This window comes from Motacilla alba, chromosome 4 (genome assembly GCF_015832195.1).
Source record: "Motacilla alba alba isolate MOTALB_02 chromosome 4, Motacilla_alba_V1.0_pri, whole genome shotgun sequence".
NCBI lineage: Eukaryota > Metazoa > Chordata > Aves > Passeriformes > Motacillidae > Motacilla > Motacilla alba.
The window spans coordinates 14980609-14993989 of NC_052019.1; the positions used below are offsets into that span (position 1 = coordinate 14980609).

The 13381-nt window shown below is 41.5% G+C and overlaps 1 protein-coding gene across 1 annotated transcript; it reads right to left on the bottom strand.

Moving 5' to 3' along the window:
- Positions 1 to 451: 451 nt before the first annotated feature.
- FGFBP1 (fibroblast growth factor binding protein 1) lies at positions 452 to 2991 on the bottom strand. The gene is made up of 2 exons (XM_038135620.1): positions 2851 to 2991; positions 452 to 1574 (listed from the first exon to the last, which is right to left on the bottom strand). The coding sequence occupies exon 2, from the start codon at positions 1547 to 1549 to the stop codon at positions 833 to 835; it is 717 nt and encodes a 238-aa protein (XP_037991548.1). The 5' UTR covers positions 1550 to 1574; positions 2851 to 2991; the 3' UTR covers positions 452 to 832.
- Positions 2992 to 13381: the final 10390 nt, after the last annotated feature.

Here is a 13381-nt window from a genome sequence, read left to right on the forward strand (position 1 = left end):
TCAAAAAACCCTGCAGGCAGGGTTGAATATGAGCTCTTTATTTGTTGAGTAAGGGATCCAGTCCTGGGCCTGTGTACAAACCTGCATAACTCATTCTAGCCCCATGCCTCTGCTTACCTTCCAGAAAGTTTGTACAATGTGCTTCAGACTGTAGGAGAAAAGAGGGAATTGGTGTTGTCAGTGTTCTGTCATCCTTTGGTGAGATTAAAAACTGAAGATTTGCACACTTATTGACAAGTCAGAAAATTTTGTTGCCCTTCATCACTACAATGATGAAAATCTGACAATAATGTAGCTCGCTATCAAAAGCTGAAGTCTGCAAAGCTGGAGAAGTCCTTTTAAAACTACTTTATAAACAACACTTCACCTGGATATTGTGGAAGATCATTCTTTGACTAAGATATATTTCACTTATAAAGAAATCTATTAAAACACAGAGAGAGAGAGGGAATAGTTTTAATGTATTTTGAAGTTTATTTTTCTTAGTAATTTTTAGGTCAAAAGCATTGTACATAACCAAGAAGTGCATGGCACTGAATTCATCACTTTGGCTAGCACAGCTCAAAGAGGGCCAAGGAGATTACTGATACACTTCTGCACAGAGTAGGTAACATCCACTGGTAACACATCCATTGGGTAGCAATCTGTGGGCACAGAGCATCTTAAACATCTTCAAATGTGTTAGAGTAGTCTGTTGTGTATATACAAAGTCAGAAAAATATATTCCTTCTTGCTTATATACACTATAAAACATGAGAATAAAATCTGGAATGGTTTGCAGTAACTTAAAAGAGACCAGACTTTCATGATTCACAGCTTTAGAAACACCTCCTCAGCATCGTTTGTCTTGGACCATTGTAATAAAAAAGTTGCAGAAGGAAAGCAAGCTTTCTGGACAGTATTCCTCAGCCACCTTTTTCTGGTCAATGTAATCTACGTCTTCAACACAGTCTGGAGGACTGTGTTCTGGCCTTTTTTCAGTCACAGAGGCAGCTGCTGGAGTCTGAGCAACTTCTTTTGTGTCGTGTATTGTGTTCTCTTTGGCAGGACCCACTGCTGTTAGTAGGCTCGAGTGAGTCAACCTCAGGTGAGCACTTCGTGGGCCTTTCCTGCATAATTTAGATTTTAGTACACTTTTGGGGTCTTGACAAATCTGCTTCTGCTTCTTTAGAGATCGGGAGACTTGTTTCCAGTAGGATTTCTGGTTTGCTGCATACTGTGGACATCTGGAAGGGTCTCCAGAGAATTCACACCAGAACTCCCTGTCACCGTGCTTGCACTGTACGTGCACAGTAACAGCATTTGTGTCCATCACTGACCAGGTGCACTCAGCATTTTCTTTGGTTTCAAACTTGCCTTTAGGAGATGATTTTCCTCCTTTTGACTTCTGCCCCTTTTCATTTCCTTGGTTAGATTCCTTTTGTTTTTTCCCGCCATGTTCTATGCCTCGTCTTCCCTTTCTTCTTTCCTTCTGTCTTTCACAGTTGGTTAGTAGCATCTGGGAGACCAGCATCAGCACACAAAGGAGTCCAAAGCTTTTGATCCTCATGGTCTCTGTCCTGCTTGGTATCTGCCTTCAAAGCAAAACAAAACAATAAAAAACCTTTTCACTTAATGCTGTATTACATTTGACAGTTGAAGTTTTTCAGTCACACTGCACTTTGGTACCTATTAAAGTGATGTTATCAGCAAAATGATCTGTCCTTTGTGTAAATAATACCTGGTTTAAATCCCATTATGAATTACCCTTGCAAGAGGTTGTGGAGTAATTTTCAGTTACTTTGTTATCTATGCAATGGGGAACAGAAGAATCCCTGCCAGGACATGCTGCTGCCCAGTGACTGAGGTACCTTAATTAAAACCTTTTCTGCAGTCAGAGATGAAATTTGGACCTTGGATTTGTCAATCTCAGATAGATATCTTAAATTATAACAATAAAGCAGTTGTTCCCACAATCTCCCATTTTGTAAAATGACTCATAAGCATTTTTTACTCCAACCTCTGGCTATTCTTCAAAAATATGCCAGACAGAAAGGAAACTGTTTGGTTCAAGTTGAGGAAAACTATTTTGTTGGCATCCCGAAAACCCTTGTAATTCACTGGTTATGCCAGTATTTCAAATTTGCTCTGAAAAAAATAGTTGTCTTTGTTGTTTATGGTTGTCTTTCCAGACAGCAAAATCTAACTATTGATGCATTCTTTTCCACCTTGACTGCTAGACAAACAGAACTACCTTTTTGCTGTTGAAGATAACCTGCAGTGTACCGGACTGTGTTTAAAGCCACCAAATTCCAGGGATAAATGTGCAACTTTAGTTTTGAAATGTAGCTAGTTAGCCATTTACTATCAAGTGATCCCTGCATCTGCACAGAGCATGCTTATTTCTGTAGATGTTTGCCTTTATAAAGCAGCTTTCAGGATCAAAGAGGGATTTAAACCAGGCATTTTGATGATTAAAACCCTAACTGTATTTTTTAGATATTTCCATCATAGTTATCTCTGTAACCAAGCTTTTGTGCTAGAAAGCAGAAATTAACGTGCAGCCAGGCTAATAAAGAATCTATTTCAACATTCAGTTATCTGCAAATATTTTTAGTTATGAATTTAGAAAGTAGAACACACAGGTAGCAGCTTATATGAGCAGGCTGTCCTTAGTTCTTACTCGACTTGCTTCATGCCTGGTACTACACACAATCTTCACTCCATGAACCCCCCTGTAGGGAACCTCACGTGGCACTCACAGCTCTGTTGCAAACCCAGCAAACAATAACATGGAAATGGGTAAGGATTTCACAGCAACCTTCTGCTGCTAGTGGGACAGTGCCAGAGTAAGATAACTGAAATGCATACCTTGCAGAGGGCTCGGAGACACCCAAACACAGCTCCTGGTGCAATTCCCCTCCTTCAGAAGAGCCGGAGCTCCTTGGAAGAGCAGCGCGGTGTTTATAAAGGCAGGGACACGCCTTCGGGTCTCCAGAAAGACTGTTACAACACAATAGGACACTTCAGGGCCATGTTCACTTACCTCTGACACACCTCCCTGGAAAAGTGCCAGTTCTCATTCCCGGTTAAAAAAAAAGCACCTGGCTATGGGGGTGGCAAGGTGAGCTTGCGTAATTGAGGTGTTCCTTTGGCCAAGTCCTTCCCTCCTCTTGAACAATGCTAAGAACTTTATCAGATCATGAGCTTCTCTTGAGGGATGCATCCTGCAATGCCCTCAACATGTTGCACTATCATTGTGCTAAGCAGAATTCGATAATGATAATGAAAACAGTTCCACAAAGCATTTCAAAGTTACCTTTTGAACTTTTGTTACCCTGTGACACAAAAAAGTGGTATTGAAGAACTTCAAACACCCAAAATAAGCAACTATTTGAGTAGTAGGGAATACCAGTCCAGAGGGGGGCCACTAAGTTTACCAGAGGGCACCACTCCTGTGAATACAGGCTGAGCCAGGAGAGCCAGCCTGGAGAAGAGAAGGCTGCACTGAGATTTTCCAGCAGCCTTTCAGTACCTAGAGGGGGTCTGCAAGACAGCCAGAGAGGGACTTTGTAAAAGCATGTACTAACAGGACAAGGGGTGATGGCTTTAAACTGAAAGAGATTAGGATTAGATAAAATATGAGGAAGGAATTTTTTTATGGTGAGGGTGGCAAGACACTGGGTAGATAAACCTGAGAGGTTGTGGACTTCCCATCCCTGGAAATGTTCAAGGTCAGGCTGGATGGGGCTCTGAGCAAACTGGTCTAGTGGAAGGTTCCCTGTCCATGGCAGGGGGTTAGAGCTAGATGGTATTTAAAGGTCCCCTTCCAATCCAAACCATTCCAGGGTTCTCTGATTATATGACTGCATTTAGGACAGTGTTCATAAACATGAAACTCAGAAACAAATCCAAGCTCCTGCAGAATCAGTGACAGAGAGGTCTAAGGTTCAGCTGCACAGAAATTATCTGTTCCCCCCTCTCTACCAACTTTTGTGTGTGCAAAGGTGTAGGTTACATCATTATGGCACCAGATTGAAAGAAAAAGCATTAGATAAATCTAAAAACACATTCAGAGCTGGGATAGGTATCCCTCTTTGTAGCTTGGTGTGCAGAAGCTTCTGCAGAGAGTTCTGCAAGTGTTTGTTGACATGGGCATTATCATCTTTGAGATAATCTGTCTTGACCAGCTGGAGCTCTTGCCTGACCTGCTTAGGTGATTTCAAAATCTCAGTAAACCAAGATTTACATATTTAGGTGCATAAAAACCAGCCTCAGCCTATGGATGTTGGTCTGGACATCAGGCAGGTTTATTGCTATGCCCTCAGAATATCGTTTTGGTTTGGTTGGTTATTATTAATGAACTGATGTTTTGTGGGTGTCTCCTTCCTACCTGGGCATATAGTACATGTTCATCCTGTTCCTCAGAAATCCTTCTGGAAGCTGTGCTATCAGGTGATCAGAACAGTCACTTCCTTCAATTTTCATCTTTAAAAGAAAGTACACAAAATTGAAGTATGAGCTCAATTTCTTAGGTGCTTAATTAGCACCTAATTGCCAACAAAAAAAATTGATGCAAAAACCCGTTTATGATATGATTTCCAAAAAAAGCATTTTTTCCTTTCTGTCATGCACATTTTAAAATACACCTTAGATGTGTGTACACCTCAGCCCTTTGCTGAGCTGAAATGTTATGTGCTTGTAAACTGCATGCACAGATTTGCCACAGAAAAAAACAGTTCAGACAATTCATCAAAAGACAATTTGATCCATGCAACAAATGGCAAACATGAACAGCTAATCTGGCAAGGTAAAACTTAGGGAGAGCTGTTTAGTTATTAAAATAAAAATGCATAGGAAAAATTGGCAACACTAGCAAATAAAAGTAGTCACTGAGAATTACAAACATGGATATCCAAATCCCAGTGTAAATTCTGTATGGAAAATCTCAGTCCAGAGATACTCCTGTGCCTTTTGACTGAAACTTCAGACAGGTAATTAGCATCTTTAGTTTTTCATCAGAACAGTTATAATTAAATCAATAATTAAATTCTGCTGTTTAAGCAAAGAGAAGAAGACATTTTATCCTTATTCCTAGCTATGATTCATTGGTGTGGAAGAAGCATAATATTTTCTCAGTTTGTTCTTATTGCTGCCTAAATATTATCCACATGTATGTATTTTTTATATAGGAAATTATTATCATTTATACTATTAGTTGCAGGGGTGCACTATTTGCAAACTGCAGTTTCTTGTGGTGCTGTCTCTGTGACATCAAGAGGCTCCTGTTCATTCATAGCTTTTTCCTCACAGAATAAAAACTAAATCTTACATACAAACAGCAAAACTTTTATTTAATTTATGAATAGTAAATGGTTGATTGAACTCCTTTGCCGCTTAAAAATAAGGTCGCATAGAATATCAGCTATTTGCCAGTCATAAGTGTAGCAACAAGATGTTTTTCCCTGTGCAAATGCTCAGGCAGAGTGAATTAAAACAGATCCAGCATCAGTGATGTGAAGAGCTACTTACATTTCAAATTCAGGTCTGTCAGTGCTGCCTTTGTGGTGTATGGGCACACACATCATCAATATGGAATTCTTACTGTAGTTAAAACAAAGTAGCCTGTTCTTGTGCTGTTCACTAACAAAACACAAGGAGGCTCAGGCTGTAGGTGTACATCATTTCTCTAGGAATACCTGCTGAAGGACTAAGTGTGCTAAGGAACAGATGGGGCAGCCACACCTCTACCTCCCAGTGCAATCACCTTGCACAGAGGCTGTGGGCTGTTCTCTGGCCCAGCATTCCCATCCCTAGGTAAACAAGCTTCGGGCAAGGAACTCGTAACTTGATTTCCTGCTTGATTGGGAGAGTTGAGGATTAACAAAAGGCAGTAAGCTAACAGCCCTGAGTGCTGCAGCCCTTTTACACAGCAAGAAAATACTTGTCTCACAGGCAGTGACACCTTCACCAGCTCTTCTGCATCTCACTGCCTGCGCCCAACACTTCAGAAAAATATTCCATAGCCTACTGGCCTTTCTCTGGAAGTGGCTGTTTAATTTAAAATGTAGTGATGGTTTCAGTGCACTGAGCTCTGCCAATTAATTATTCTACATTGAGGCACAATTATTTGAAAGAAGTGGAAGCAAACTCATCAGTTAACAATTTTCAGTTACTTCTGACCTGGGATTAAATTCATATTAGTCAAATAAATATGAAAGCAAGGCATCATTGAGATGCCTCTCTTCACTGAAACTTTAACACTGTCCAATTGTTTCACAAGCTGGCCAAAACTGACAACTGAATTTGGCAGAACAGCATCCAAATGAAAACTAATATCATAAACCCAAGTAAAAAGAAATAAACACTAGTTAATTCAAACAAGTATTAACTCTAAGTTAATCAAAGAACAACAGAAATGAAATGACTGCTTTATATTTTAAGCTAATAAAAAAGAGCAATTTAGAAAATTAAATAGTAAGGTTATTTTATAGAAAACTCCAGTTCATGCAGAGGTTCACATTTGCTTTTAAGGACTAAATTCCCCAAACATTAGTAAATTGAGTGAAAATTGCTGCTTCATGTAGTGGTTATCCTTAAGTGAAACTAACAGCTTAATAATTTTATCCATCATTTTTAAGTCTAGTATTTCTGTTTACCTTCTTCATCTATGAAGTCAGTAGCTTTTACCTGTAGTGTTTCTTTATTTACGTGATGCGTTCTGTTGGCAACATTCAGATTAAAAGACCCTGACATTCATTACCAGCAAGGTTCTGTTCAGCAGAGGTGCAGCCCTCTGGGCTCCCAGCTCACCCTGGCAGTCAGCAGCTGTCACTCTGGGGCTGAGCTGCTCTGAGCACGCCGTCACGGGCAGCTGGAACAGGCAGAGCTTGCTTCCAGACCTGCACAGCATTGCTCTGTCTCTGCAGGCAAGGACAGCAGTGTTTTCACAAAGATACAACTGGTTTTGGCTAATTCAAGCAGATCCAAGCCCGTGATGGGGCATGGTCATTATGAATGTTTCTGGAATAATGAGGAAATACAGAGAAAAAAACCCGCATATTAAACAGAAGACCCAAAATTTTGATGCTAAATGGAGTGTAGAAAGGGTTTCACCTTGGCAGGAGGAGGCCTTCTGAATTCAAACAAGGGAAATTTGAGATGTCTCTTCTCCCTTAATTTTATTGTGGAAGTATGTCAGACTGACCTTAAAGAAAGTTTGCCTTGACGTTGAAACAATTCAAAGAGGTATAAATATTTGCCATTAAATAAACATGATTATCCTCTCCTATACAGGATGTTAAATGCTGATGCCATGATGAGAATGATTGTTAGGATACAAGACACAAGAGTTGGTGGTAAATATATCCAAATCTAAGCAGACCCTAAGATTTTGATTGTTTCTGATAATGCTGCAGGATCACCAAATAGGAGATGGTATTTGATAGATAAAAAACCCAAAACCGTTTTTTTGACTGAAATGTGTTTCATAGTGATCTTTCCAATATCCAGAAGAACTTATCCTCAAAACCTGAATTTGTATATTTCCATTTGCTTTTGGCTCTAATACAAGTTAATCACTTCTCTACCTTAAGCACTGCTAAAGATTCTCCAAGAAGAGTCATTCCAAATTCCTGTGGTTTTATTTGAGCAGGCTGGCTGCTAGATATATCAGCACAGATTCATGATATTCAGGACATGCTCAAGTTGGTTTGGCAGCCAGGGGTAAAAGCTATTGACTGATTGCTGTCTTAGTCTGCTGAGACTTCCAGAGCTCAGAGCAGCGCAAGAGCCTCTCTGTACGACCAGAAAAGCTTCAGAAACACAGTCAGACAAAGGATGGGTCTCTCACAGAGAGATATAGTGAGTAAAATGACAAAAAGATGCCATTGTAAATTATTTACTGTCTTTAGTCCACTCAGGGTAATTGCAAGTCATGCGTAACTATGAGAAGGCAGAAATGGACACATTGCATGAAATCGTCAGACAGTATCACTAGAACACAAGGGATTGCCCTGCTCGCCAAAAGCCCTGAGCCTGATGCTGCAACCTCTTTCAGCTGTCATGAGTACCTGAGCTCTCTTTAAAGCAGCAGAAAGGTACCCATATGCTTCCAGCTGAAAGGCAGAAAAACATTTTTGCATTAAGGCAATACTTGTAGAGTTACTTCAGCAGGATGCAGGTAAGAAATGAGATCCAGCCCTCTTCTAGTTATAATCCAGCTTCTCATATAGGTAAGATTTATTTTTCTTAGTGGGAATTTTAATTTACTTCGGTATTTGTTTTAGGATTTTTTCTGATGTACGCACTGGTCAGTACTGAATTACTTTGTGTAGACACAGCAGAAATACTAATTGATTCTGCCTAGGTGAAGGGAGCCAAAATCAGCAAAGGAAGTATGGAACATTTCAAGTACTGACTAGATCACTGGAGAAATTCTTCCACATTGTAAAGTTGTTGCAAAGTGACACCAGGATCAACAAAAATGGAGTTGAAGACAGAGTGTGTACAGGCCAAGATGTGGTATAATAGAGAGACTTTCTTCCCCAGCTGCTGACAACTTCTTCTGAGGTTGTGTCTGGTCTTCTGTCAACCACATGTGATCTGAACCTTTTACTTTCAGAAATCAAAGACACTTGGATTTCCTTTCTAGTTTTTCTCTAATGCAGTCCTGCTCAGAATACATGGACTTTGAAAAGTCTGGTAATTATATCAGTGATAACTCTGGTCTTCATCTACTCTCACGACCCTTTCTATAAAGCTTAAATCTGTAAATAAATTAAGCTGTACTAATAAATAATATGTGCAAAGATATACAGTGTATAACATAACATAACGTAACGTAACATAACATAACATGCATTGAATAATTTCTTTCTTTCTGTTATGGACATTAATATTAGGGTTTTTATTTGTATATTTGTTGAAAAGACTGGTGCATATTCTGTGTGGAGAGAGAAGAATGGATGGTTCCACCTTGACTAAGAAACTACACTGCATAAACTCTCTTGAGTTTACCACTGCCTCATAATTTTAGCATTGGTTCCAAGCACAACAAGATGTTTCTAGCACTTGCCATGGAAAAAACATTCATTTCATGCAAACTTTTTAAGTACAGGGGGAAAATGGAAACAGTAACCAAGAAATTGTTCCAGGAAAAGGAAACCAGGAAAGAGGAAAGGAAAACCAGGGACTTCATGGTGTAGAAGACTGTGCTGGGTCTGGCTGGGATGGATGTAGCTTTTTATAGCAGCCCATATGGTGCTGTGTTTAAATCAGTGACTAGAACAGTGCTAACAACCTGCCTGTGTTTTAGCTGTCACTGAGCAGCACAAAGGCTCTGTTTCTCTGTTTCTCACTGTGCCTCCTCTGTTTCTCACTGTGCCCCCTCTCCAGCAAGGAGGCTGGGGGGTGCCAGAGACAGGGAAGGAACATGGCCAGGACTGACCCCAGGGATATTCCACACTGTATGACACTGCCCACATCAGCAACTGGGGGCTGTCCTTCTAGAGTAACCCAGCTTGGAGACTTAGTGGGCACCAGCCTGCTTGGGGGAGGTGTAAAGAAAATGTCTTTGCATCACTTGCTGTTGTTTCTCCCCTTTTCCCTTCACTTATTATAATGTATTTATCTCTACCCACATTCCTTCCTATTTCTCTCCCAGTTCTCTCCTCCATCCCACTGAGAGAGAGTGGGTGGCTGTAGGAGCTTCACTGATTCCTGGGGTCAGCCATCACAGAGACCGAAATCCTGCAAATAACTAACAGGAATTTTTATTTCAGTGGATTCCAGGTGAAAAGGAACCAACACAGGGTTCACTCCTGGAACTTTTCTGTCACTAAAAATACTGATGTCCAAGCTGCATCGACACTGCCTTGGCTCCAAAGCCACAGCAGTCATCCCAGCAAAGACAACAGGAAGGTGCAGTCACAGTTGTGACAACTATTTGACTGAGTTATGTTATTCTTCTTTTGAAGAAGCTATTTCAGCTACATAGAAAAAGTGGCCTTGGGCTCACACAAGCTATGCCTCCACAAGGCATGTCAGCCCCAAAATGTGACCTGTCCACTGGCAGGATTAGCCATGAAGTTTTTCCTCCATGATCCTTGGGTTATCCATGAAACACGGCACAAGCTGTCAGGCTCCAGAGCTCACATCCGGAAGGGGCTCTGAAAACTCCTGCTGAAAGCTCAGCAAGGCAGAATAAAGACCATGGAGGTCTGCATTTCACAGCTGCTCTGTGGGCTGGCAGCTCTCAGCATTTCCACATCTGACACAACCTTCTGAAGGCACAGAGAAAGCACAAAGGAAATGGACAAATCTTATTTGGCATTTTCATTTTAGTGATCTCAGCAGGGTCAGGCATGTAGTGAATAGAAGTCAAAGTAAAAAAGTAAAAAAGTTTCCTGATCCATCTTTCCAAGTTCTAGTGCAACTTGCTATGGTCAGCAAAAGCTGAAAGGATGCACATACTTCAACATTTATGATAGTTCTGGGGGTTGCTCAGTTAACTTAGAGAAGACATGACATCTCTGAAGTGTGTTTTTTCTTGGATCATTTCTAACTCTACAGCTCCTCCATGTGGAGACCATCAACAGACAAGAAATTAATAATCCTAAACATTAGGTATTAATATATTTTAATGGTTTTGCAGAGGACTAGCAATATTCTAAATATTTAGGACTTTTTTTAGAATAATTCAGTCATTTTCAGCCAGTACTTTTTTGAAAATGGGTGAAAAGCAGTGCATCAGAATATCACTGCTGAACGTTCAGAATTGCAATTCCAATTCCAGTTTAAATTACCACTTTTCCCTCTGATATCACATGAATGCACCAAGTAACATTTTACTAATTTTTAATTCTATTTGTTCTTCTGTGCCTGTGGGGGAATCTCACATCTATGTCCTACTTCATGCCATCAGGGAATTCAGGGACTTTTCTCCTGTATGTGGGCCAAGAGGACCTAAGTGTTTGTTAACCATCCTGCTGGTTGGGAACAGGGCTGAAAGCTGTATCTGTTAAAGAACAGCCTTCCCATAACCACTTCCCACTTTGCCCATCCACAGCCTTCAGAATCTGAGTCCTAGACTATTTCAAATCTTTAATTACTAGACAGTGAGTATTATATGTTTATTATTGATGACACAGTCCAAAAGACTTCAGGTTCTGCAGAGGGATTTGGACAGGCTGGATCAGGGGGCCGAGCCCAATTTTATGAGGTTCAACAGGGCCAAGTGCCAGGTCCTGCACTTGGGTCACAACAACCCCAGGCAGTGCTACAGGCTGGGGGCAGAGTGGCTGGAAAGCTGCCTGGTGGAAAAGGGCCTGGGGGTGCTGTTTGACAGTGAGTGAACAAGCCACACTGAGCAAGTGTGTGCCCAGGTGGCCAAGAAGGCCAGTGGGTCCTGGCCTGGATCAGCAATAACGTAACCAACAGGACCAGGGCAGGGATTGTCCCCCTGTACTGGGCCCTGGGGAGGCCACCCCTCAAATCCTGTGTTCAGTTTGGGCCCCTCTCTGCAAGGCAGACACCGAGGTGCTGGAGCGTGTCCAGAGATGAGCAGTGGAGCTGGGGAAGGGTCTGGAGCAGAAGTTCCATGAGGAGCAGCTGAGGAAGGTGGGGGTGTCTAGTCTGGAGGAAAGAAGGTTCAGAGGAACCCTTATAATTTTTTCAGAATTATCTGAAAGGAGGTGGTAGCCAGGTGGGGGTTGGCCTCTGCTTCCAGGTAACAAGTGACAGAACTTGTTACAGCCACTTGGTCATAGCCACAAGTTCTGCCAGAGGTTTAGATTGAATATTAGGAAAAACTTCTTCACTGAAAGGTTGGACAGGTACAGGTACAGACAGGTACAGGTACAGGTCAGGTACAGACTGCCCAGGGAAGTGGTGGAATCACCATCCCTGGAAGTGTTCAAAAGCCACGTGGAGGTGGCACTTGGGGAGATGGTTTAGTGGTGAACACAGTGGTGCTATGTCAGGATTTGACCTCAGATCTGAAAATAAATGGAGCTACCCAATTCCCTTTGACACAGGTATTTTACAGTATAATTTAGCTCAGCAAAGTATTCTTAGACCTGCCTCATTTCAGCACCACTAAAAGTTTAAAACTGCTCCAAACTAGGACAAGCTGCTGCCTGAAGTGTTCTGTATGGTCTATTCCAGGAAAGGGCTCAATGGCTGACCCACTGCTGTGGTAGGGGGTGAGATAGGGTACACCAGACAGGATGAAGAATAAAAACTGCAACATTTGGACAGCTTCTGAAAAGACAAAAAGACATTTTTGAAGGTCAACAAAACTAATGAAATTATCTCACAAAATAATTTAAACCGTAATTTATTTAAGCATTACATAAAGGGCAAAAGCCACTTTATTCATTGCTGTCTTCTTGCCATACAGGCACTTGTAAATTTTAGTTTTGGAATAATCAGTGAAACCTTGGCATCGTCAAAGGCCCTTTCCTGTTAACCCATCAATGTGTGTGTTCTCTGTTGAGCCAGCTACTCCAGACTAGCTGCTTAGTATTTGTACAAAGCTTTTAAAAATATAAAACCACTAGTTTTTAAATATTATTTTTGTTCCTCTCCTTATCAGCTTTTTGTCCCTTCTCCAAATCATTGTATTTAAGGCAATGAACAGAAAGAAGTGAAGAGTAATGGTTTTAATTGAGTATAAACTTAACTAAACCAGAGAAACACTGCTGCATTCAGATGGGAGATTTATATAAAACCCATTGTAAAACTCTGGAGTACAAGAAACAGGGGGTCATCTCAGTACCTTGCTGAGAGCACCCATGTTGTCTGCTCGTACCTTGGAGTGGGGTGAGAGGGGAGGATGGGGCACTCCTGCCCTCCTGCTGGGCTGTTTGGCAGAGGGAATTGAGAGGTCAGAGCCTGAATTTTGCTCACCATTTCCTTCACTGTGAAGCTTCTAGCCCAGTCCCTAGGCACTTTATTACAACTGCATTTATTGGAGCGCCCTCGTGTTACACCAGTAAGACAAATAAAGGGGCAACCAATGTCACCACCAGCACATTAATTTTTATGGGCCACAGCAGCATGACAGAGCAATGCAGGGTTTTTTACATCTGCAGCCAGCAGAATCTAAAAGGGCACCTCTGTTTCCCTTCCTGACTAGAACCATTGTGAGCCCTGAGGCAGCAGAGCCACCATGGGAGGGAGGCCTGTGGTGAGCAGTGGTTACACAAACAGCTCCATAACCTGCTGAGGAGGGCTGCGGGGAGGGGAACACCAACTTCCTCTCCACATCAGACATCTGCCTAATTGTATTCTTGCTCTGTACATATAGCAGCATAGCTGCTCTGGAAATCCAGACCTGGCCTCCTGTCTGTCATTCAAGCAGTTTAATTTGTATTCCAGATGGGAAAGTAAACATGTCCGT

Bases quoted from the DNA above. Each gene is read 5' to 3' on its own strand.
- FGFBP1 (XM_038135620.1), bottom strand. From the start codon at position 1,549: ATGAGGATCAAAAGCTTTGGACTCCTTTGTGTGCTGATGCTGGTCTCC.